At 36.0% G+C, this 25,876-nt stretch overlaps 1 protein-coding gene across 19 annotated transcripts in view; it reads left to right on the forward strand.

Moving 5' to 3' along the window:
- PPFIA2 (PTPRF interacting protein alpha 2) overlaps nt 1–25,876 on the forward strand; it is a 344,800-nt gene that overhangs the window by 198,503 nt on the left and 120,421 nt on the right. For all 19 annotated transcript variants that reach the window (XM_030002992.1, XM_030002986.1, XM_030002990.1 and 16 more), the window contains 2 exons: nt 12,001–12,102; nt 21,877–22,041. In XM_030002992.1, the coding sequence (XP_029858852.1) occupies nt 12,001–12,102; nt 21,877–22,041 (267 nt within the window). The remainder of the gene's footprint in view (nt 1–12,000; nt 12,103–21,876; nt 22,042–25,876) is intronic.

Here is a 25,876-nt window from a genome sequence, read left to right on the forward strand (position 1 = left end):
TAAATATATTCCAGGCAATTACCTTTTTGTGGTGCCAGATATTTCAGGGCTTCAGACTGAGAGGATTGCAGGTCTCTAAATCAAAGTTTACAAAGTGTAGTACAGTATGATTACTGTAATTATTAGTTATCTTTACAACACTTAACTAAGTCCCACTGCTTTTGTTACGAGTAGCAAGGCACATACATTCCCTAGAGAATGGGGAACTAGTGAGGTATCATTTTCTGCAGGATTTATGTTCTTCCTGCTTAGAAAAATCTTGCTTTTATGACTGGGAAATTTATTTTCATATATGAGTGGCATGATGCAGTGCTGTAGCCTTAATTCATGATCTACTTTTCTCCATATCAAAACTACCAAATCCCATTTCTCTTGATTGAAATATTTCTCTACAATGATAAGAAATTTTCCCCTTTTACAAAGGAGCTAAAAGGTAAATGTTTAACATAAACGGCTTGCTATAGAGTTTTGTTGGTAATTTATGCAAACAAGCAACTGCTCAGTTTTACCAACCCTAAACTAGTACAAGAAATTGTCTTCCAGAAAGACTGTCATCTATTAAGTTTTGCTTTTCGCTGAATTTTAGTATCCTCTTGATTGCAATCAGCACTTTTTTCTCAGACTTCTCACATGATGACTTTTTTTTTTTTGTAGATACGCCAAATAGTTGATGAGCGAAGGGAAATTCCTTTAATTACTTTATTTACTTTTATTTGCTTTCTGTTTTATTGAAGAGATACTTCCACATAATTATTTATAAATTTATCTCCACCTTTTGCCCAGTTGCCCATCAAAGAAAGCATTAGCCACATTCAGAAACCTGACAGAATAAGCTGTTGGAGCAAGTTAATTGCTATTAGCTCTTAATTGCTTATCAGTTTATCAGGGCAAGCAGAGAGTTTAATACAGGGCTACCATCATGGATACTTTGGTGATACTTAAACCTAACAATCTTAATCTCATTTGTGAATGCTGGCACTTAGAGTCATGTTGTGGCATCATGATTTCATCCAGTGCTACCGGGCTGGGAGAGGTACCAGAGTAAGTCATCCTGGCTAGAGACGGAGGAAGGAGTGCCTGCGTTAGAGCTGCCCATAAGATCGTGAGCCCTAACTGTGGCTTTCTCCTCAGCTACAGTAAAAATTTTCCTCTTAAATTAATATGCTTTTCAAATATAAATTGGCTTCAAGGAATTGAGGGGTTGGGTCTAGGGACTGACTTTTAAGGAGCTAAATCCTTCAAAGTTTTTCCACTGTTGTGACTGAGTTTGGTTTCTTTGCATCCACAGGCTTCAGGAAGAGGGGTACCGGGGCAAAAGGAGGAGAATATAGCTGTAAGGTTTTGAAGCACTCTGAACTGCTATGGGACCCCAAGCTTCAGCACATGTCTAGTTGTATATTGTCGTTGCTGTCTTGTGGTTGTCATGAGAAATATAAACAGCCAGTTTAGGAAAGATAGAACATTATCTGATTTAGCAATATTGCATGATAATATATAGGTATACAAGCAACTTTAGGAAGATTGATGAGGTTACAGTACTAATGCATTTCAACCCAGCTGGCAATTATGACCATGCTCTGAAACAAGTGTTCCACTGTTTGGATCCACAATCTGTTGGATTTCTGGTGTTTGTCTTTGTTTGGATGTTTACTTGTCATTTTTATAATGGTCTTGTTTCTGGAAATATATTGTAAATAAATATACCCAGGGAAAAATATGTATCTAACATACACTTTTATACACGTTAGCTAGTTTGGGGGTTTTGTTTTGGTTTGGATTTTTTTTTTTTTAAATTTCTGAACCTTGGGGTTAGCACATCTTGGAGAAATACAAATCATAAACTGAATATCATACAGTAAAATGTAAGAAGTTTGTGAAGTATTTCTATGCAGTGAATCTGACAGATGTTATCTATGGGCAGGTAGGAATGAGTCTGTATGCATTCCATCTCACAGGGGAGGCATAATATAAACATGGGTTTTTTATGTTGCAAATACACCAGGATTTCTGAGAATCAGTATTATTAAAATCGTGTTTTCCATTTCTCTTGATGTTAGCTACTGCAAATGCAGAGTGATAAAGAAGGGCTGAGTTATAGTCTGAGTCTAGTGGGTTATGAGATCTAAATGTATCTTCTGAAAGTATTTAATAGTCTGTATGTGTGTGTTTGTGAGTGTGCATGTATTTCACTAAAACACTACCTTAGAAAGGTAATTTTTATTTCCTCTCCCCTTCATATAACTCTTTCAGATCTTGTGGTGTTAGCTGTAATCCTAAACTGAGCTTTCCTGAATAGAAGAGCTCAAAGCTGTCACATATACTCTGTCCTGAACATTATCATCTGTGTTTATTTAGTTATCTGGAGACACAACTTAGTAAAAGGGGACAGATGTAACATTGAATTGGCAGTAATGTAGTAGGATAATGAACTTCAAGTAGAAACAGTAGCTCTACAGCACCTCAAAGGCAACTGGGCTTGTTTGAAGTGTAACTTTCATTTAGAGCGCTAGATCTGGATCAGCAAATCTGATTTAGTTTTCAAAGTGACAGTCACACTTCAAACAAGCCCAACTGCTTCTGACGTGTGTGTGTGAAGATTAGGTAGCAAACCTTTCTGTGAGACATGCTTGTAGTAAATATTTTAAACATAAATTTAAAAAAATCTCTGTGTTTGCCCATTTCTGAGTTTTCATTTTTATGGAGAAATACAGATAGTGTTAGCTGGAGTCATCTAAGTTATAGAACTAAATTAACAGAAGTGGCTTCTAGTTCATATATTGTGTAAAGTTTATGTGAGGTGATCGTATGCATACACGAGTAGTTCTGGCAAGACATGCAACAAAATTCAGGAACGTGCATACATTTTTCATCAGAACAGATACCACACCAGTTTTTGGAAGTCACGGACTAGACCCCAATTTTGGGGTACAGTCCTGCTGGTAGTCATGCTGTTCTCTGGTAGTACCCATGCCTGAAGGACTAAATAACAAGATGTGGACAGAAAGGCATGAATGGCCTGGGCTCTGAGTAGAAGCACCCTCTGGACCACCTGTCCAGTAGGCAGCTCAAAAATTTATAGCTAACGAGGCCTTATTTTGATGTAACTTCTTTATTTATTGAATGCAATCACCGGAGTCCTGCCAAGCTCTTGATAAGCAGTATTTTTTCTTACATATTGAACTACTTCTTATAGCCAAGAGTACACTATGTATAGAAGATGTAATTTATAAATTTTTTCTCCTCTCATGAACACAGCACATTATTGCACATCAGTGAAAACATCCTTTCATCAAAATTTCTGATTTAGTGTCCTGTTTTTCTGAAGTCATCAAGACTCTATTATTTTTGCTGACTCAAAATAAATAAAATCCTTTAGGATAACAAATATTTTTATTATTATCACTATTAACTACCGGACTTTATCAACTTCTTTCTTTAGAGAGAAAAAGATAAGTTTACTCACTACATTTTCAGAATTGAAAAACTGCTATGTGTTTTACATCAATTATCCTGTATTCCTATAAAAAAAAGAAAAAGCTTTAAAAGACTTTAGTAGTGGGCGAGAGCATATGGATGAAATTGCCAATGTCTGAATGTTAACATCATTTTAAGATGTTTTATTATTCCTTTATCTTTAAAATGTGAGGCACAGAGGCTAGTCAGATCTTTGTTGGTTGTGTGGTTTCTGATATAGAAAATGCCATTCTTTAATTTGGTGTTCCTGGCATCTGTAAGTACACTGTATATTTTTCCTCAGGACAAAGTCTATGTCAGTAATTACCAATTCATCTTTAATTACCAGTTCATCAAATTTCTTGATGAAGAACATCTCAACTAATGATATTGTTTTCTCTACTGAAGTTTTTAAATTTCATTGTAATAGTATAGACCAAATGAAAGATTACTGTTAACAATCTCAGTATATAAAACAAGGTTTGAGCAAATTTTAATGTTACTTCTATTGTACATAAAAAAGCCAAATGTTCTGTTAGATTGCTGGAAAGAGCAAAATTGGGATTCCTGCTTGAGGTACATATTTCTACTTTGTGGATATTAGATAACAGTTTAGACTAATTGGAAAGAGAGCAAATCAACATAAGAAAAAGTCATTTGTTTTCAGTCAAAGCATCAATAAAACATTTCTACAAAACAAACCACATATATCTTACATTTCTTATCAAACAGGAAGCAAATTAGTTAAATCCGTGGCTTAAATTAACTCCACCAGAGACACCAATAAAGTACTATGTGTAAATGCAATTTCATCATAGAAGTCAATATATGCTGTAGTCATCTAAATTAAAGGATCCACCAATAGAAGGTAAAGTAGAATTCACAGTAGTGAAACTGTATATATGGATTCATTGTCATGGACTCAAAAAATGAAAGTATCTTCCAAATGTCATTTATTCCATCTTCATTCTTTGATACAAGACCATAAACCCTTACAGATATTTGAATTGTCACTGAAAGCATGTCACTACACAGTTCCTATATAGCCAGTTTTTTTGCTTAACTATTCTTATAAAGGGTTTTCCTAATACCGCCCTGAACTGCCTTATCTGCTGTTTAACCTGGTTATTTATGCCCATTCTTAATGCACACAGAGAATAATCACTCTTGTCATTATAACAAACAACCTTTTGCTTATTGGAGCAACAATACTTCATCTGCAGTTAAACTTCTCTTTTCTAGAGAAAACAATCTGTCCTTTTTAAACCATCTTACAGACACTCTCTCCCCTACATTTCATTATATTCTCATTTGAACTTCCTGGTATTCATCCTGACTCTGGTCACTTGTCTTGTCTTCCCCAACAACCAAACCACCCCATACTGCTCCAGTTGAATACTAGCACCTAGAAGGGTGGGATAATTACTACCAATTTACACTTGTTATTTCCACAATTTTATTTTTGGGGGCAGAGTGAGGGCGGTGATTGCCACCAGTGATACCAACTGTAAAGTGATCCCTGATAGCTAAAGTTGGGAATTTTATTTACTTCTCTCTAACAAGCTTTAGTTATACTGGTCAGACCAGAAGCAGACTTCTATAGTGTAGGAGAAGGAGTTTTCCCAATTGCCTTTATAGAAGTCCTATATAGAAAAATAAGGAATTCAAAGGTGTAGTTCTTTTCAACCCAGAAGAGATATCTATAGCATGTTGGGTCGATCACATCCTACAAGTGCCTTTATTCCCCTTTGGTGCTCTTGGGTGACCAGCTTGGATATAGATTTTAATACAACATACCTTTCAAATTAGGTGAGAGAAATCCAACCCAGAAAATCTAATATTTGCATATGCAAGCATCAGTCAGCACCTATTCTTGCCAGGAAAAAGATCAGACATAGTTTATGCGAAGAGATCAGTTGATGGATGAGGTCAGTTAGTAGACTTGATTCTGTTTTTAGCTTGACAAATCTTTTTCTGATAAAAAGAAGAAAAACCCCAACTTTTTAACTTAATGATTTTTTGTTAGAACCAAGTATATATAATATTCTGAAGTTTGGGGTTTGTTATTCAAAATAATAGAATTAAGGCTGTTTACATTTTCTCTGTCCTCCTTTTCTAAAACATTTTACACACTGAGCAAATTCATAAAAAAATGGGAAACAGTGGAAAACAGCCAAAATATCAGATACTTTTCACTTGATTTTATAAAGTGATGAAAAAATTACTTTTTTTAGTTTTTAAGTATATTTAAAATATTAAATGATTTAATGTCAGTTACTTAGTATGCTATTTCAAATTCTGAAAGGGGAAAAATATGATTTTACTGTGGAAGGAAGGATGTGTTCTGAATCAGAACAGCAGACTTGTTGACCTACTATTAATAACCGAATGGGTGATCATGGATAAAATTTACCCAGAGACAATGCTGAGGAAGAAGAGGAGGAGGCAAGTGTCAGAGCAGTATGTGTTACCCAAAATGAGGGAGAAGGAAAGGTCACGCTGTATTTTGTCAAGTTTGCCTGGAAGAAAACAACAAGATGCTGTGCAGACAAAGAAGTCAAAGCTAGAGAAATAAAGAGTTTGAAAAGTGAGTCAGGCATGCTAAAAGTCAACCAGACTTGTAAGCTGGAATTGGCACCAAAATAAGCTGCGCATTCCTTACCAACATTATAAGACAAGGCCTATTCTGTTTACTGGTAACTATGTGTTGCTTCTTACAGTCACCCTTCATATATACTCTCTGTCAGGATTTATTTTAGGTTATTTCTCAGGGCCATGTACTGACCTCAATCTGCCTTACAATGAGAGTTCTATGTATGTGTGTATGTGCTGAAGCCATTGTACAGTCTGTAAAGCGCTTCAATAATTTGCATAATGTCCAGGGTGATTCCCTTTATAACTTTGTGTTTATTTTAATTTTGCAAAACAAAATGCAGGATGATAAGCATAAAATAAGACTGAGCTGACAATAGGAGGTTGTAATCTTGCAATTCAATACACCAATTTATTCTTTGCTTATGCTACTGCTCTGTGACCATTTCACATATTTAATATTTAAATATCTGGAAAAATATCCTTCTGATGAATTAGAATAAAATCAATCCAATTTTCCATAAAATTATTTTATAAAGTACTCATGGTCTGCCATTTTAGACCATATTTTGCCTTTTTCTCTTTATAGTGGCTATGTAAGAGCCACTAAGATCACACTTGAAGAAAAGCACCTTATTCCTTGACTATGAAGGCATGGTGTGAGTCAAAGTTCAACATGATGTCGCCCACCCACGTCATATTATTTATTATATAATTTACTACTAGTGGCCAATTTTCTTGAAGGCTTTAAAAAAAAAAGCCCACTGCATAAAAATGGGGAAAAGGGAGACTGAATCAATTTGGTTTACATTTATTTGTGGAGAAGTACAGAAAACTCTCCATGCAAACAGCATCATAGTGAAAACTGATCTGATAATATTTTTAAGAGACTAATTCAGAGACTAATCTACAATTTTGAAAGTATAACTTTTTTATGTGTGAAGAGACCAAAATTTTAGTCCTGAGATCCAAACAGATTTCCTGTTCTTACCTGGGTCCTGTTACAATACAGTATTTCAGGGTACATGTTTTCCAGCCTAAAACTTGTGTGCACGTGAACTCTCATTTTGAGCAGAAATGTAAAAATAAACATTTCAGAAGATTGACACTAACCCACATATTTAAATCTTACATTCAACCTGAGCTAGAATCAAGGACTATTATTATGGCTCTTCTGTAGTAAGAAGATCGAGTGAATTACATTCAGAATTTTGTAGTGTTTTGTCTTCTTAATGGGAGTCAACAAGGTTGAAATTTATGTGCCGGTAATGGCAAAGTTGCTAAAAAGAATCCTTGGTCATTTAAAAAGCATGGAGAATTTCCAACATTCCAATGAAGGAATAATAAGAAAAGAAAGAAGGTACAATTTTTTTTACAAAATTGGATTGGATGAAAACAAAACTCTGAGGGAATTGTAGTAGATAGTAATTTCCTATGTTAAATGAGTTACATCTAAATTTGTGGGAAAGCAAATTGCTTAGCATAGCTTGTATTGAATGTAAAATAAAAATGATAAAGCCTTACCATTCTTTCTTCATGCAGAGGTTAGTTCACTCATTCATTCCTGAAATGAGCTGTGGTTCAAAGATGGAAAATCCAGAGGAGGAGATTTTAAACCGAATCTCCGCAGCATCTCTGAAATGGAATTTTATGGATTTGGTTTTTTGTCTTACAAAATTTCTCCTTTCTTTCAGTAGGGTTTTTTTTTGGGGGGGGGGGGTGATGAGAGACTGTTTGTATTTTCATTTCAACTAACTCTGTACTGTACTGTATACACATGCTCAACAGTTAACCATTGCAGCTATGAGGTCTCATAATTTTTGTGGCATACCCTCAGCTTGCAGACTAGCTATATACATTTTCTGCATATTTGGTCACAAAAAATAAACCTCGCAGGCCTTTCCTGGGAACAATAAGCAAAGACAGCAGCATTTGTTAAGCCAGTCCCCGGAGGCAGAGATTTAACGGTAAGAGAGCTGTGGTATGCCTCCCCTGCGCAGTCCTGCTGCCAACACATCTGGCAGGGCTGTCAGCCTGCCTGTCCCGATGGCCCTGCGCTCTCCCGGCACCCTCCAGCCTCGGCTCTGACTCTATCTCAGCTGCTTCACCAGGGGAAGTCCTTGCCTTTTTTTTATTTGTAACGCCTAGCGATCCCTTCGGTGGCTACAAATTTCTGTTGAATTTGTTTTCAAGGCTTCTGTCCTCTCCTCAAATATAAACACGGGATAAATGAAGAGCTGTCATTTCGAGTCAGCTGTTTTTCAGTCAGGCTGAGTGTTATAGCCCAAGTATTAAGACAAAAAGAAAAACAGCAGATAAGATAGGCTCTGAGATTATGTTTATTCAGATGGCAAAAAAATGCTCTTTCTTGGGTTGTTTATCATGAAAAAAATTTGTTAGTGTCCTGATGTCATAGTATAGTATAAAACCAGTGCAATCAACTGAATAATTTTCATACAGTTTTAAGTCACTTCAGTTCTTAATTAGCTTTATAGATACACAACTTCTACATAAGCTTTGAGAGTGCAGTTGTGCCTGTCAAATCGTATTAGTTATGCAACAGATACTACCTTCAGGGCTCCCAAAGTATGACTGACCATGCAAGATTTCTGCTGCAAACAATAATTCCAGGTGACAGCATTCCCTTGATCCCTGTATGTATAGGAGGGAATTGCAGGAGCAGAGGTTGTTATCATCACATGTTATTTATTAGATAACTGGGTAAAACAGAAACATGCTTTGCTTTGCTTCTAACCTGTGGGAGAAACACGTTCCCTGGAGCACTACATTGTCATATCTCAGGGATACCTTGGGTGAAAAGGGTATATTTAAAATGAGTTTTACTTGTAGTTTTGGAAGCATGAGTTGAAAAACAAGTTGTTGTGAGGTTTTATCCTAGTTAGTAATTCATCAAAGCAGATGTGACAGAAATAATCATTTGTAAAGCTCTAGGGCAAACTCAATTATACTTTGAGACTTTCCCTGTAAAAGGCTTATGACATAAACACCAAGGAAAAAACGCCTCTTTCTGTCATCATTCGATTCAGAGAAGTCAAAGCTCTTGGCAACTGAGCCATCTCTAGTACTTCAGATGAAGAGAGAAAGTTGGCCACTTCAGCTCCAGAGGTACGAAGAGGTGACTGCTTGTTGTAAATGCTAGTGCTGCAGATATGGCAAGAACACAGAGGAATTTCAGAGCAGCAGCAACTGAATAATTAAAAGGCTTGAAAGGGCTGTGTCAGTGACTCAAGTAAAAAGGTCTAAAATATTGGACACAGGTAGCCCAGGTTAAGTGGATGCTAATAGTTATTATAAATATAAGCTGAAGATATTTTGAGGCTGAGAGGACAATGTGTTAGGTATGGGACTCTGGGAGCAGAATTTTGAGTAATGATTTGTTTTTAAGCAAACGAAAACTTAAGCTGATGACCAAACAAAATTTCCCTGAGCATAAGCTCCATGCTGCTCAGCAAACTAGTAGGAACTTCATTCCTTAATTATTTGAGATTATATTGACTAAAGCATTAGGGACTGTACTACTGTAGCAGACTTGCCTTGGCACAGCAAAGAACGTACAATTTGATAAACTTGTATCTTTTTCCATTTCCAAGGAAAGCAACAAAAGCACTTTATCAGACTGCTTTGCCTTACTGTAGTTAGGAACTGAATCTGTAAGTCACCAGCTGATACTTGTTATCCTTTTCACCACCTGTCACCCATCCAGATGCCCAAACATATGCCAAAATGTCTATTTTAATTCCAACTGAAACAATACAAAGAAATTAGAAAATATAAATAACAACAACATACTACATAGATTACACAGAAAGTTTATTCTGTGAGATTCTGAAAGTATTATAGACACTTACCCATATGAGTAAACTGTAAATTAGTAGCAAGAGTTCCACCCTGTAGTGCTATAAAGTTTCTCTTAAGAGGAATATGAAGAAAAAAAAAAGTGTATGTGTGGTTTTGTGCTTCAAAATTCCTATGCAATCTGACTTGAGATTGTTAGCTTTCTATTAAATATGATATTTTCATTTGGTATGTAACATTAATTATTACCTTAAGGACAGGAGGTTTTTAAACAAAATTCTGGACAGAATAACACTGCTGGACTAGCAGTTTCTGAATCCTAGAGTAAGACCTACAGGCAGAAGTTTTAATGATATTTTTGAAAAGTGAGAGAGGTGTTTTAAAATTTAAAACTAATTTTCAAAGCTAAGTTAAGGGCTTTAACATCGAAGTACGCTGCATAGCCTTACAAGTTCTTGACCACTAGGGTATAAGATGAAAATACTGATTAGGAGGTATGTCACAAAACATCACTACATGGTTCATGTGATCAATAGCTGATCTCTAAAAGAAAATCCACTGAGGATATCAGAACAACACTTTCCTTACTACCATGTGATTTGCATGGAGGTTTACTGTGAATCCAGTTCCAGCTGCTGAAAAATGAAAAAACAACAACTTAGTTACACATTGTCAGAATATCACTTGAAATCTATTTGAATACTTTTTAATATATTATTAATAACACCATATACCATTAACTATTTAGAAACTTGATTAAAACAGAATGAGCCTAGCAATGCCTACCAAACCTCTGTTGAATGGCACTTTAGTTCAGATAAAAGCTGCTTTCAGCAACTCAAGGGGAAGCAGCAAACTAAGCCCTTTTGAGATCATTGCTAGCTTTTGTCTTAAATAAGTAGATTTAGTCTCAGCTTCATCCTACTGGCTGATAAGATAAGCCACCTGGACATGTTTTTTTCTTAAACTGCTTTCTTTTTTGGGGGAGGGGGGAATTAGGAATTACTTCAGTTTAACTCTGGCTGCCTGTGGGTTCTTCTAATCACTGACTATTTTGGTCAAACTAAAATTAACTTATTATTTAAAAATATGTATATTTCTTTGTCAAGCAGCGATGTTGTTCATGAAGACATCTTTTTCTTCTGACACATGATCGCAAATTCTAAAGGCTTTTCATACTTTGCCTCACTGTTTACGTGAGACATGTAGCATCTTTTTGCTGTAAAGGATAAAATTAACCACTACAGTTCTGTATATGTTGTGCCTGTCAAAAATAAACACATATGGCGTAAACCCTTTTCATTACTGAAATGAATGACAAATCTGTGACTGCCCTTTGTACAGGCAAAAATTTATGTATATATTTGAAGAGTAACAGCAATGGTAAAATCAAGACATTTTAATAGGAATTTTTACAACTGAAAAATGTGTTTTTCAGAAAACCTATTAGTTGCATGTATAAAACTTACCATCAGGAGCAACTTAAAATCCAGTTTCATTTGTTGTTTCATAGGAAACTCACTCCAAACTAACAAACATGAATATTGTTGTGACTCATCACAGCCTTTCACTATAATACCCAAATACATTTTAATAGTTAAATTCAAATATCAATTAAAAATAATGAGAGTATTTTTTTCACAACACACATATTACTTATGTTAATCTGATATTAGATAGATTTTGATCAGTGAATACCTGATATATATATATATACCTGCCATATATATATATACCTACTGTATTGCAATGGTGCCCTACAGAGAAGCAAGAACACTCGCTAAGTGGATATGTTGAGTTGAACCTCATTATGCGTGAAATGTGGTGTCTCTGTTGCTATGAAATAGGCCAATTCTGTTCTTCTGGTGTGGTTCTGATAGCTTATGTATGAGGGATGTTGCCATCACCTTGAACCTTCTTTTGTTTCTAAACTTAAATCAGTGTTTTCCATAGGCACTTTTTATTAGATATGCCTAGACTTTAAATGGTTTTGGTAGATGCTGATGCTTACATATGCTATTTCAGTTTGTGTTGATGATTTTAAATATTATTTGAATCCTCAAACTCTAGAATGCATATGGATTTGATTATTCTAGTGCTTACATCTTGAGTAACTTCATATATAATTTTATTCCACAGGAATTTGCTGCACTGACAAAAGAATTAAATGCATGCAGGGAACAGCTGCTTGAAAAAGAGGAGGAGATTTCAGAACTGAAGGCTGAAAGAAACAACACAAGAGTAAGTATACAGCAGACCTTTTCTGGATATCATGTATTTGTAAAGCAGGAGGAATATACTTACATTTAAATTTAGATCTTCATTTGTATAAACAAGACAAAATTCCAGCCTTTTAATAAGTACATGAGACTTGTAAGGTTCTAAGTAACAGGTTGTATCTACCGTGCTACAGTCCTGGAGGAAACAAGCGTATGTGTTAGCAAGATATATTACAAAAATAGCTGGTTTTGTATATAACGTGGTAAGTACATTCAGTTTAAATGTTTTCTAAAGCAAGGGACTCATGCAGCCTTCTAAGCCCCAGGGCCTGCTTACGTAGCCTGCACATATCCTCTTCTCTTATAAAGGCAAAAGGCAAGGTTACAGCAGAGCCAGCTTTCCCTTGTGGTACAAAAGGTGTACAGAATGGTTTTCAGAATAAAATAATTTGCACATGCAGATGTCTGGGCAAAGGCAGAAGTGATCAAATGTGAGAAGGGAACGGAGGAGACTTTATGGGGTGTGGAAAGGTGTGAGAAAAGAGATGGAGTAGTCCCAGACCAGACAGGAGTCAGGCTGGTAATGAACATGTGGAATAGATTTCAGAGAGGTTGAACACCAAGGATGTTTTCTCATATACATACATATTTCATTCTTCTGTGATCTGGATAACTCTTCCTGTTTTCCTCCTCTCACTAAACTAAAAGCACTTTGACTGCCTAGATAGCATCTTTCCTTGGTCAGCTAATTTGCATTCTGAAGGAAGTCTAACAGTGTACATGACAAAAGAACTGGAAGAGGGTCTTTCTCCCTCCTTTCTTCTGTCCAGCTATAGCACCAGGGTGCCAAGAAATCCAAGGAAGGACAGATGATACAGATGCCTACAAAGAGGCAAAGCTGCCCCATCTACCTCCATGCTAGCTTGGAGGTGCAGGAGATGATCACATTTAGCACAAAAGACTTAGAGGTGATGGGTTTGGGAAATGTGATGGGAGACATAGGTGAGACCTACTTTTTCTCCCACGACTCTCATACATTCTAAACAGTCCAAAATGACTTCCACAAAAATAGAATTAATTAGTGGAGAAGCATGTAGGAATTGCACTGCATTTTTTAAATTTAGCAAACCATCTCAACTTTCTAAAGCTGCTTAAATTATCAGTAACTGCTACATGTTATTTTAGTATTTAAGGTAAAAATACGAAAGTCAATGAAGAAAATCATTTTCATAGACTAAAGAATACTTTTTGTTAATTTCCAGCACAAACTTTTGAATACAGAGATGTAGTTAAAATATACACTCAATTGTACTTGTTCAATAATCTACATATACCCATTCCTGCACAGAACATCCTTCCATTTGCCTTCCCTTACAGAAAAAATACCATGTAAACTAAATTTGCAGTGTCTCTTCTCAGTTGTCCTAGGTTCTTCATAAGCATGTGGACAAAACTGCCTCGCACAATGCTTTATCCATTTCACTACAAAGCCCATTGAACACCGACTTTGGTATATTAAAACTGCAGTGTACCAATACTTACTGTGGGTCTGATATAAGCAGTGCAGACTAGCAAAAATCCCAAGACAGCCTAGTAGCCAAAGATAGTCACTTGCCAAACAACTGTGGGAGAAAAGGAAGATGAGTCAACTGCAAGTCATCGCGTAAGTCAGACTTAGCTCTATCATAGGCACTTTCTTTGCAAACCAAGAAGCTTAAAGATCATCCATTGTTATGTTTCTGTGTTATGTAAAAGAAAAGTCAGTAAGAGCGTTTCCAGGAGAACTAATACCAACAAATGAGAGTTATAGAGTGTGATAATCTTCGCGAGAAGTCCTTGAAGTTAAAATTAGTAAACTCTAACAGTGTATTTTCAGAACGAGGATTAAGGTAGGTATTGGAGATGAAAAGATTTAGGCTTTGAAAAAATATAGGAAACGCAGGAGATGTTACAGTAAACAAGAGGGAAAGATATATGTCCAAATATTAATGGGGAAGGAGAGAGAAAAAATTCAGAGACATGCCTTACCCTGACCTCTAGCATCTTCATTAATAAGTTATCACCCCATGGTGTCATATATATGTTCTTGCCAGGCTCTAAGCTGCCATATGCTACATTAGTTGCCAGAGTTTGCTGTAATAGTCATACCGTCTTCCACAGGCTCCTGTATACTTCTTTTATAGGGAAAGACCAGCATTTTAGATACAAAGCTGTTGTCTTCAGAATACAGTCTCGATGATGTGGTAGTGATGAGATTTCTAGCAACATTCATTGAGAAGGCATTGCCTGTAAAGAGGCACTTTTGCAAACTGAGATTTATGCAAAACAGCATTAATATTTTGTAAGAAAAGGTTGCTCCAAAATTTTTCTGTTAATTAAGCAAAGATTCTAATAAAGTAATAATATTTGGAGGACCACTGATATACTTTTGCAATGAGGAAATCAATTGTCTTTTCTAATATATAAAGTTAGTCCAACTAATGCTTCTTTCTTGCATCCCACTAGTGTTCACACTTAACCCAGCTCTAGCTTGGCTATGCTAGCAAGGCTTACCTGCCCTCCCAGGACATGCTCATGCATAACCACACGTACTGGAACTACTCACTACAACCACTTTTGTCCCAAGTAGCTCTTCCTGCTACCTTTAAATAAAAAGGCTCAGTTCCAAATTCTCAGATTGCTGTTTCTGAATTTTTTAACCCAACCTTTTATCTCCCTGGGGTAACAGCATAAAGATACTGTTTGAAGTACCTACTTCTTCAAACTGAAGATCAGCAAGAAGAAATAAAGTGGCAACTCTGTCAGATTCTGAGTACACACTAGCCTTCTAGCTCCCTTGTACATTTTCAGTTATGCCTAGCTGGCAGTTTTTTCTTTACTCTAGACCCACACCTATGTGTTTCTTTATTTCTTGGCAACAGTCTTGTACAGTTTTTGCCAATCTCCACAAAAACAAACAAACAAAAAACCCAAACCAACACACATCACGATTTGCCACTCTATGCCAAGCTGCAGTGGCAGACTCTGACAGTAACATGTATTAGAGAGAGACCATGATGGAATTACATTCTTCAGGACCCGTACACTCCAGGTCTCATCCAAAATACCAGGGTTTAAACCTTACCCCAATATTTAATCAAGTTCCTACTCAATCCTTCTAGCAGCATTCTTAAGCAAAGCTTCCTACTGACCTTTTGCTTTTGAATATGTATTTTTACTGCCTATGATAATTAACTTTTTCTGACATATTACAGTAGAAATATTTTCATGTCAAGAACTTAGCTGGCAACTTAATCTGTCAGTACGCGAGGCAAAATAAAAAATGCAGGAGCATACGTTTATGTATTGATTGGTGTGGCATTGCTGACAGGAGGACAAACAGGTTCTCTCTGGAAAATCATTGCATGGGACTTTGAAAACATATACAAAGATATCTTAATAGAAACCATTATTTCTCTGGATATTCTGTAGCTAGAATGATCACCTATAGCATGCGGAAAACAGCATCTTTTCTGAAGCTGGAACACAGGTCAATGTGATCTAACATATTATTTAATGGAAATTATAAAATAACACTAATTTGGCTGTGCTAAGTTTAAATTTAAATTGAAAGTTATTTTTGTCTCAATCTGTATTTTTTAAAAGTAGGAAAAGTTTGTAGGATTAACTTATTAAATCAGAATATGATTATGAGGAAATTCAGGGTTTGGTTTGGCAGCTGAAACAAAAAATCTATTATAATACTGATATGGATTAATCTGATTGTGTTTTTTTCACTACAACAAAAAACCAGACACATACATATGCTTTTTGTATACAGCATAAATGTTACTTAAATTGGTCTGAAATATTTTAGTTCAAGCAGTTTTAGAAACAAGAAAAAATAAATCTATGTTAATGAATGAAACAGCAGTAACAAAGACAGTGTCATCGTCTTTCTTTTACTTAATACCTCAGGAGCTGAAGCATTTATTAAAGTGAACAAGGCTGGCTTAGATTTAATTTTATTCATATTTTATTGTCTCAGTTCCTTAGTGGAAGGTTTATGAAACATCTTCAATTAGGCACTGCAGTCTCATAATACCCATAGATCGGAACTTCACCCTATATTTTATGATTAAATTTCCCTTTTATTGTGTTGGAAAACTACAAATATCTTTTAAAGTATGGTTTTAACTCATTTATTTAGCTCGTTTTCTTAGAGGTCCTTTTACTTATATCAGTTTGATAGGTGCTGAAACTAGATTGGGCACTCTGTTTTCTTTTTTAAACATAATGAGTTCTTACTGTTTGAGAGCACTGTACACATGAAAATAAGTATAACTGTTTCCTAAAGTTCTGTAAAGGCAAAAGCATTGTTTCACTAATGTAAATGACAGTAATCTTCATTATTTTTGCCTCAATATTATGATCTATCTTCTAGACACCTGTGTTTCTTCTGTCACAGAAAACAGGGTGACAATAGATATAAATGTAATATATAGTAATTCAATACCTGTATTTTCAGACACTGTAAAATAGTTATATTTGTATTCATTACTCTCATAAAAACCCTTTTCTTCATTTCTATTACTTTGTATCATTATCCTGATTATTACATTTTCTTTTGTACTTTTGCTTCACATATGTGTGTTTCCATTAAGGTTTTAGGTTGCCAGTATTTTCTTTTCTGTCTTGGTTGTACAGAAAGACAGACATGGGACATATGCTGTAGTTAGGCTGTAACTTTGTTTCTGCAAAAAAAGGCTTTCACCAGTAATTTATTTGAGGTCACCGCAGCTGACCATGGGTGCAAATTGGTTTCCACCACTGTGGAACAATGCTGAAGAAAATGACTGATTTTCTTACTGGTTTTAGAGATAATCTTCAACCCCATGTCTGCTTATTTTACTTGTCTTCTTTGCTTGCACCAGAGATGGAGATTCACCAAACAATGTGCATTCTAAATATAGACTGAAAGGAAATGCAATTTTGCCAGTGCTGATGAGAAATTTTAAGTTGGACCTCTAAAGAGAATTGTCTTCTCAGTGGGTTGCCCCATTCCTCTAAGGAATCCCTTAAGCTAAGTCTGTCTCATTTTAGTAAATCCCTTATCTTTTATATTTTTCCCTGTATTCCATTATTTATGCCTCTCCTTTTCTCTCCATCACCCTCTCCTGAATCTTTATTTTCTCCATTTATTATCCTGCTGTGAACTTTTTTTTTTTTTTTACAAATAGGTTTGTTAAAAAGAAAGAAAGTTAAGATAACATATTTTGTATTGATTAAAATCCAGGTCCTGTGGTAATACAAACTCTGCTGAGTCACACTAATTTCAGCTTACTGAATCATCATTCCTGATAAAGAAAGTTTTAACTTTTTTCGTTTTCCATATGTAAATCAGTGTCCATGGAGTAATGATGATATAGTATAATATATGTAGGTAATAACCTACAGCAATGCAATTTATATCATTAAATTTAGCCATGCATTTCCATTTCACAGAAATCACTCCCATAAGTGCTTTGGAAGTGATTTGAGAAATACAGGAAGCTGGCTATATTCTAACAATATTCTCTATTCTTGTTGATTTAGTTCTAATTAACATTTTAAAGATGCTTCATTCCCTAACAAAATATGCACTAGAACATTTTTCAGTCCTTACATGATTATATTTATACATTCTTTATGCTCATGAAGAGTCCAGAGCTCCAGAAACCTTCATCCCATTTAGCTAAGATAGAGTTACCAGCACGGCATCTTAAGCATCCTAAAATTTGCCCAGCATAAGAGTAAAATTCACTTGTCAGATTATTTCATAATTGATTGTCAAGCTTATGCTTTCCAGTAGGAAAAGCATAGCAATGATGCGTGGGTGATTCTGTCCCGCCTGCTGCTGTTGATCTTCATCTTCTTTTCTCTGCACGCTGCCTGTCCCTCTGAGTGCTCGACAACCGTAGCAGCTTGGCACGGTGTGAGGGAGCAGAAAATGCTCAGCAGCCCATGATCTTTCTTAATGCCAGAGTTGAATTGCAACATACTAAAATACCTAAAGCTGTTTCTAACTATTCTCTTGTAGTTTAAATGAACTACCAATATTGTTACAATATTATTTCAACATGAAATCTTGTGGTCTTCTCACAAATATATGGAATTGTAATTCTTGAATTATATAGGGAGGAAAGTCCTCATCATGCCTCCATGCCCACAAGTTATTGTGATTTCCGTAAGTCATTAAACTTAAACGTTGCTTGGACACACCATTATCTTCAATGTCAATTTTATATGTTTATATGTCTCTTCCCCCATCATTGCAGCAATGGGACAGTTTATAGTTCTGTCAGTGTAGTTACATTTGCTCTTCCCAGGGAAGCAAGGAAGATCTATTACCCTTTTTTTAATATAATTGTAGTTGAGGCAACGATGGATAAAATAGCAGTACCATTTCAGCAGAGCAGGGGGCAAGGATTTGCCATCAGGTGCTCAGTCACAGTCAGATGTTCTAACCCTTGGGCTATTCTTCCCTTTCAGCATGTCTGGGAGTAATGTGGCACTGGGACACCTGGTTAATAATACTGTCTGCTCAGCTGGATTTGCTGTAAGCAGTGTTTACAGAATTTGTGGAGAAATAAAGTTGACTTTTGTTGAAAAGCAAAAGCAAGAAACCTTTACAAGCCAGAAACCTATGTCAGCATGCCTTCTTGAACATTCTTAGGGCTGATGGTAAGGAAAATTCCGGTGTTCAGAGGTAGTTTCCTGAAAAATGAACCACTGCAAACTGAGTAGCTTGAGTGAATAAGAACAGAAAGAAAAAGCATGAAATGTTCACAAGTAGCGCAGTAATTCTTCATGACTATTTTGACAATTAGCTGTGACGTCAGCTCATCTGTCTTTATGTAGTAAAATAGGCAACACAATATTTTGCACTTGATTTATTTAACAACTTTGAAATATATGCAGACATTGAAATATGGTTTTGTCACCTCTAGAATGGTAATTCTAAGCTAAAGGCAAAATTAGCTTTTGTGTATATTAAATGGATGACTTTCATTGGTTTAGTTTTAGATATTATGCACATTTCTAACATGGCAGTAACTTAACCTAAAGTTAAATATGTTATCTGCTGCTCTACAAAGGGCCAAGGTGCTGCACTCTTCATCCCACATAGTAAACTCCTCCACAATAACCCCATTAGAAATTCTGAGTTCCCACCACTCTGCTCTCTTCTTATACTTGGAAACCTTGTTTAACTTTTTTTCTCTCTTCATCAGTCTCTTCGATCTCTAATCTTTCTTCTCTTAGTAAGGATCTTGTCTTTCTTCTGGCCATGCTGACTTCAAATTCCTTGTCAAGATTGTCTGTTTACACCAGTTCAAAATGAGGTTCTAGATGTATATTAGGTTTTTCTCCTGTGTTCCTTATTTACCTCTGTGCTGTAGGTTATGCATAATTCCTTCTGTCATGAAAGTTTTTTCCATGTCAAGAATTCTGTGTCACCACCATTTTTCTTCTCTCCTAAACTAGATTTTCTCATTTTTCCTTTCAGCTAAGACTTGCATGCAGGCTCTCAGAACTCTCCTTTCCAATCATCACAGCGTTTGTCTGGGAGATGAGTTGTTTAGGGTAGGAAGGCATCAAATGTGATAAATCTGCTGAGCATTAGGGCAAAAAATAGTTGCCAAAGTTTTGTTGTTCTGGACCGTTTTAATGGGTGTCAGTTTGAGCTTCAGACAACTACAGACTTATGGAAGGAATGGCCATGCTAAAAGCTCAACTGTGGTTCAACGTTTTCCTTTTTTTCCCCAATTTCTCTAGAAATTCATAGCATTTTGACTGGATTTAGACTGTTCCAGAGGTAGCTATGATGCACTGAAAAGTTTCTGCATAAAGAAAGGCAGACAAGACAGATAACAGAGCAGGATAAGCCAGGCTCTGACGGGAACAGCCAGCAAGTGGGAATGACTGTGGAGAGATATAAATCCACAGCAAAGATTAGAGTCAGAGTCTGGCTGCCCCAGGGCTACGGAGTGGGGCAGAGTTGGGCTGCAGAGAGAGGGAAATGTTGCAGCCACACAGTCTCTTTGGAGAGATGGTGCAGAGAGTAGATTGTAGCATTAGAAATCTACTGTACTTTCCTCCAGCTATCTCCTAGATAAACTAGGTGGCCTAGGAAAATCATGAAGTTATATGAATTTAGAACAAAATTCAGAAATTCAGTTCTATTCATGACAGCAATTAACTGTGTATTTAAGTACTGCTATGAACAGAAATACTCTGTAAGTATTTGGAAGCTATTCTGATCTCATTTGAGTTACAACCTTACCACAGCCCCATACCGAGTTCCTGATGGCTCTATGATGAAGAAGTCTCTTCGAATTTGCCTGTTACTTTGGACTGCCTCAAATAATTAAAAATCCACCTATATCTGCTGTCAGCCCTGCAGGGATCGGATGACAAAGCTCATGAATTTCTTGCCCATTTGCCTTTGATAAATACAGGCCATCACCTGAATTCAGAAATGGTAGAAATACCCTCCTTTCTTGAACTGGAGTCATTACAATTCTTAACGTATTAACAATGTTTGCATATGTGTTCACTATTTTTTGTAAATAATAGAGCTATTGTAACATAATAACCAGCTGCAAATACAGACACAAGAATCATGTTTGAAGCAAAGATAACATCAAACCCTAATCATTTGTGACTTAATAGCAATATATTATAACTATAATGTGATTACACTCTGATTTTGCTCTTCTATGTCTATAATGTAACAATAAGGTCATTAAGAGACTGAGAATAACTATGGATTACAGATAAATATATATTTTTACTAATAGTAGCTATATTAAGAACCACATCGAAGGAGAAATAATAAACAATTATAATAAACAATTATCCATGGTAACTTTCAAATTTCCAGTTCAATGACTTAGATATAATTGTATGTTGTGATTACAATACATTTAACATGCATTGCAATTCATGAATTTAACTAGCTTCCTTTAACCTTACAGCTAACCAATTGTCTTTTGTGTTCAGACAGTAAGAACAGCAATGGTAGCCCTATGAAAGTATGGACAAATGGGGAATTTTCTATACAACATCAACATATCATTTTAATTTTTCATTTAACCTCTGAGTAATAAGGAAAAATAATTTTCATATGTTATTTACAATAGGTTATTTACAGGTTATTTTACAGATATTTAGAATAGCCTGAAATTTCTCTTTATGGACCTTTTTGTCTTCCATCATGTTTGCAATACAACAGAGACAATGAACATTTTAGAGCACATGCTAGTGACAAACGCCATTAGATGTGGCATTTAGAATCAATAGTCTTAAAAATGTAATAAAATAGACTGTTTACTTTTACATATTTTTTAAAGTAACTTCCAGAATAAATTGAAAATATATTACTGTTAGGGTGAATTAATTATAAACTTCTTTAGTATTTTTGCATGATGCTTTAGACTGGCCTTGGTTGTTATTTGGTTGTTAATGCTCATCAATTACTATCACAAATAATATCATAAATATGTACTTAATTTAGTTAAATAGTGACTCTATGCTGAGTGATTTGTTGTTCTCGCTTTTCATAGCAGAGTTTTAAGTGAAAACATGAGTAGATCTCCTATTTTTCTATTTATTCCATCTGATTTAGAATCATGAAGTGTTGTCAATAATTCCAGCAGTCTCTCCTACAATGAGGTTGCCAAGAAAATTGCCATTTGTTACCATGCACTTTGTAGTTAGTATTTCCATGGCATTTAGGTGAACAAAAATTAATAACCTTTTATATCAAATCCAATAGCTGTTACTGGAGCATTTGGAGTGCCTTGTCTCAAGACACGAAAGGTCACTGAGGATGACAGTGGTGAAACGGCAAGCACAGTCTCCCTCAGGAGTTTCCAGTGAAGTTGAGGTCCTCAAAGCTCTGAAATCTCTGTTTGAGCACCACAAGGCTTTGGATGAAAAGGTACAGTATGGGAAAAAAGCTTACTAAATACACTCTTTACCTTACTTAACTGTGCCTTATGATGCAGCAGAGCAACAGTATTGTTTATTTACTTCTTGGAATATGTCCTGTACTTACAGCATTTACATGTGTCCAGAGAAATCCATAAGAATGTATGACCAATAGCTGTAACGCACTTCAGGTCGCTTTAGCTGGTCTTTGTAGACAATAGTACTGACTTTTCAAAATAAGCAAATCTCACCCCTACAAGATATGCTTCTCCTGTTTAGCACTAAATACAGATGACACCTTGGAATTTATTGTCTGTACAACATGCTTTTAAGTTATTGCTGAGAAAATGTAGGTATCTCAAATTTTAAAAACACACAGAGTAAAAAGGCAGAATGAGATGTTTCTAACTACATAAAGGAACTTGCCTCTTAAAAATTTTCAGGAGGAAAACCTCCTAAGTTTCAGAGATGTTTTTTTAGCATTTACTACATAAGCACAGCATTCCCTCTACAAGTAGGGTAACCCAAAATAAGTAGTAGATACTTTGTTATCAGAGGTAATGAAGGGTTTATGGAATCAAGATAAAAACTCCTGGTGATAACTGCATCTAGTCATGCTAATTAAGAGGCGCTTTCCACTGGATTCCTCATGTGTCCTGTGCTGGAAGGACTCCTTTGTGTGAATGAAACTTTGTACAACTATGAGGTATCACCTTGAGCATTGCTTACATGAATGCAGAAATCCAGTTCATTTCTAGAAACAATACGCTCAGAAGATGATGTATCTGAGTTAGTGAGTGCCTCAAAGCTACACATGCAGGGAGCACGTGAGGACCATTGCTCACAAGCAAAGAACCCTGTTCCTTGTAGGGTCTGTCTGGGCTGATTTGCTTGGGCTCATCGCTGCAGCTGAGTTGCTTCTCCGAGATGGTTGGGTAAGCAGGGGAGACATTGTGCAGCACAGCATCTGAAACCGTTGACTGCGCAGTTGAGCTGTGTTGTGTAGAACTAGTTCAATCGTCTCACAGTAATAAATTTAACTTTTTAAAATTCAGAAATACACTCAGAAAGTTGGCTGTATTTAAGGAGCTATTATTAAAAGAAACAGCTTTATGAGAAGGATAGCTGTAGTTATATAGTAATATTTATTTTTCATTGGTAATAAAGGTGTGAAACACTGGGTTATGAGTCATACGGGGTTAACTATCAAGTTCAAAGTTAAATGAATTTAAGGAACTTATGCCAAATCAAAACTTATTTTGTGTTTAGGTATATCTCTTTAGTTATATGTTCTATTCAGTTACATATCATGAAAGCATATTTCAAGAAAATCTAGAAAAGGGAATATAATGACTTCTACCCACTGTAAGCAATTAATTGTAATAAGATATTGGATGTCATTAAGACTTACAAAATCCTGTATTATTAAAAATATCTTTTGAGAATCGATAGGGTTTATGGTCTGAGCTTTGATCTTTTATCCTACAATTTAAACATTGATAAAACTATAGAGTAGGGAGCTCTCCTGCTTTTAAACTTTTTGACACTGTGCTGGATAAATCTGAGAAATAAGAAGAACTAAACTTTAAATAGATTCTGATTATTCAGCAGTTATGTACTTCTTACATATTTTCTTTTGTGAAGGTTTTAGTGTTTAGGTACTATGCAGTTAATTTTACATCTCATTTTGAAAATTATTGTACAGAATTAGATTGAAGCTAAATATAATATTTTGACCTATATTCTTGAAAATTATTATTATTTTTTTTTAAATGTAACAAACAGGTTAAAATCAGTATTCCATTCATTTAAAAATTTTGGAGTGACACAGGTACACATCTTACGTATATAATGGGTCTCTGACCCAGCAGTGGTGATAATTATCAGTGTAGAAAAATCAGCCATCTGCAATCATATTAACAGGAGATTTGTTACATTATAAAACAAGTTTTAAAATTGATTGGCCAAAATTACTTTTTTCCTATGTGCTATTCACCTATGCATCGAACCTTTTTTATTTTGATGTAATAAATCATATTTTCATTATAAAACATTCCAAGGTCAAGCAAGGAAACAGTTTAGTAAATAATTTTAAAATACTTTGATATAAATCTAGCACACATTATTTTCAGGTACAAATCCTGTATAAAATTATGTATTTATGTTATAGTGTCTCTCTTTAGAAGGATTAAATCAAAGATGTTTTATATATCATCCAGATACCTGATAATATAATGCTATCACATTATACCACACATTGTCAGCATTACTGGGATTTTGATTCCAAGATAACGGAAGTAAAAAAGACTGCATGCACCCAAATGTGCTAAAAAACCTTTATGGCATGTAAGTCATCTATTATGTAAGTCATCTACACTTTCTTTGACAGAAAAATTATATAAGTTAAATTTGTTTCAGACCCTTCAGAAATAAGATATTAATCCACCTATTAAAATTCGTTGAAGTTAATCAGAGACTAGTAGAATAATGTAGGTTGGACCTCCTGAGGACATCTGGCCCAACCCCCTGCTCAAAGGAGGGCCAACTCTTTCAGGTTGCTTAGGGTCCCGTCTAATCAACTTCTGAGTATCTCCAGGGAGAAAACCTATTCTGGTTTTTCGCTACCCTCATAGCAATTTTTTTTTCCATAATCCCTAGCTGGAGTTTCTGTTGTTGAGTCTTGCACCTGTTCCCTTTTGTCCTGTCACGCTGCATCTCCAAGAAGAAGCTGGCCTTGTTTTCTCCACATCTTCTGGTTAGCTAGTTGTAGACAGCAATAAGGTCTCGCATGAACCTTCCCTTCTTAAGTTTGACCAGACCCAGCTCTCTCAGCCTCTTCTCATATGCCGTGTGCTCCAGCCCATGACCAACTTGGTGGGCCTTCACTGAAGTCTGTCAGTGTCTTCCTTGTACTGGGGAGCCCAAAACCAGATGCAGTCTCAAAAGTTCAGAGGGGAATAATCGTTTCCCTCAACATCCTGACTGAACTGTGTGTCTGGCCTTATTCACCCCTAGGTCTTTTCTGCAAAACTGCTTTCTCTTCCCCAAGCCTATCCTGGGGTTATTCCATTCATAGTAATGGGATGCGACTTGGACTTTGTGTCACTGATCACAAACCTCTGAGCCTTGCAGTCCAGACAGTTTTCTATGCACTGTATAATCCACTTATCCAATTCATATATCACCCTTTTCTCTAGGTGTAAATGGAAGATCTTGCAGAAAGCCTTGGTAAAGACAAAGTAAAAAGCACTCACTGTTCTCCCCTCATCCATGGAGCCGGTCATCTCATCACAGAAGGCAATAAGGTTGGCCAGATGTCATTTGCCTTTGACAAAGCCATACTGGCTCTTCCCAATCACTGTCTTGTGCTTTCTGTGCCTGGCAATGGCTTCCAGGAAGATTTGCTCCATAACCTTCCCAACACTGGCCAGCCTGGACTTCCCTGGATCTTCCCAGGATAATACCTGCCTTTCATGATGGTGGACACAACATTTGTGGGTCTTCCACTCATCATCAATCTCCCCTGACTGCCATTACCTTTCAAAGATGAAGAAGGCCTCACTGTGACAAATTAATCAAGTCGCTCAGCACCCTTGGGTGCAGCCAATCTACTCCCTTTGACTTATGTATGTCTTGTCCTCCTGTATTGTGGGTGATGCTTCACTCCCACAGACTCTGCCATTATGCTCAGGGAGGCCTGAGGGCAGAACTTTGCAGTAAATACTGAGGCAAAACCCCATGACATATGATATACTGACGTCACAGGAAATAAACACTGCCCCATCAGAAAATGCACCCAAACCCGAAGTAGGTTAATGGGTAAAGACCAATGAAAACTGTCAAAA

Source organism: Aquila chrysaetos, chromosome 26 (assembly GCF_900496995.4).
Source record: "Aquila chrysaetos chrysaetos chromosome 26, bAquChr1.4, whole genome shotgun sequence".
Classification (NCBI taxonomy): Eukaryota; Metazoa; Chordata; class Aves; order Accipitriformes; family Accipitridae; genus Aquila; species Aquila chrysaetos.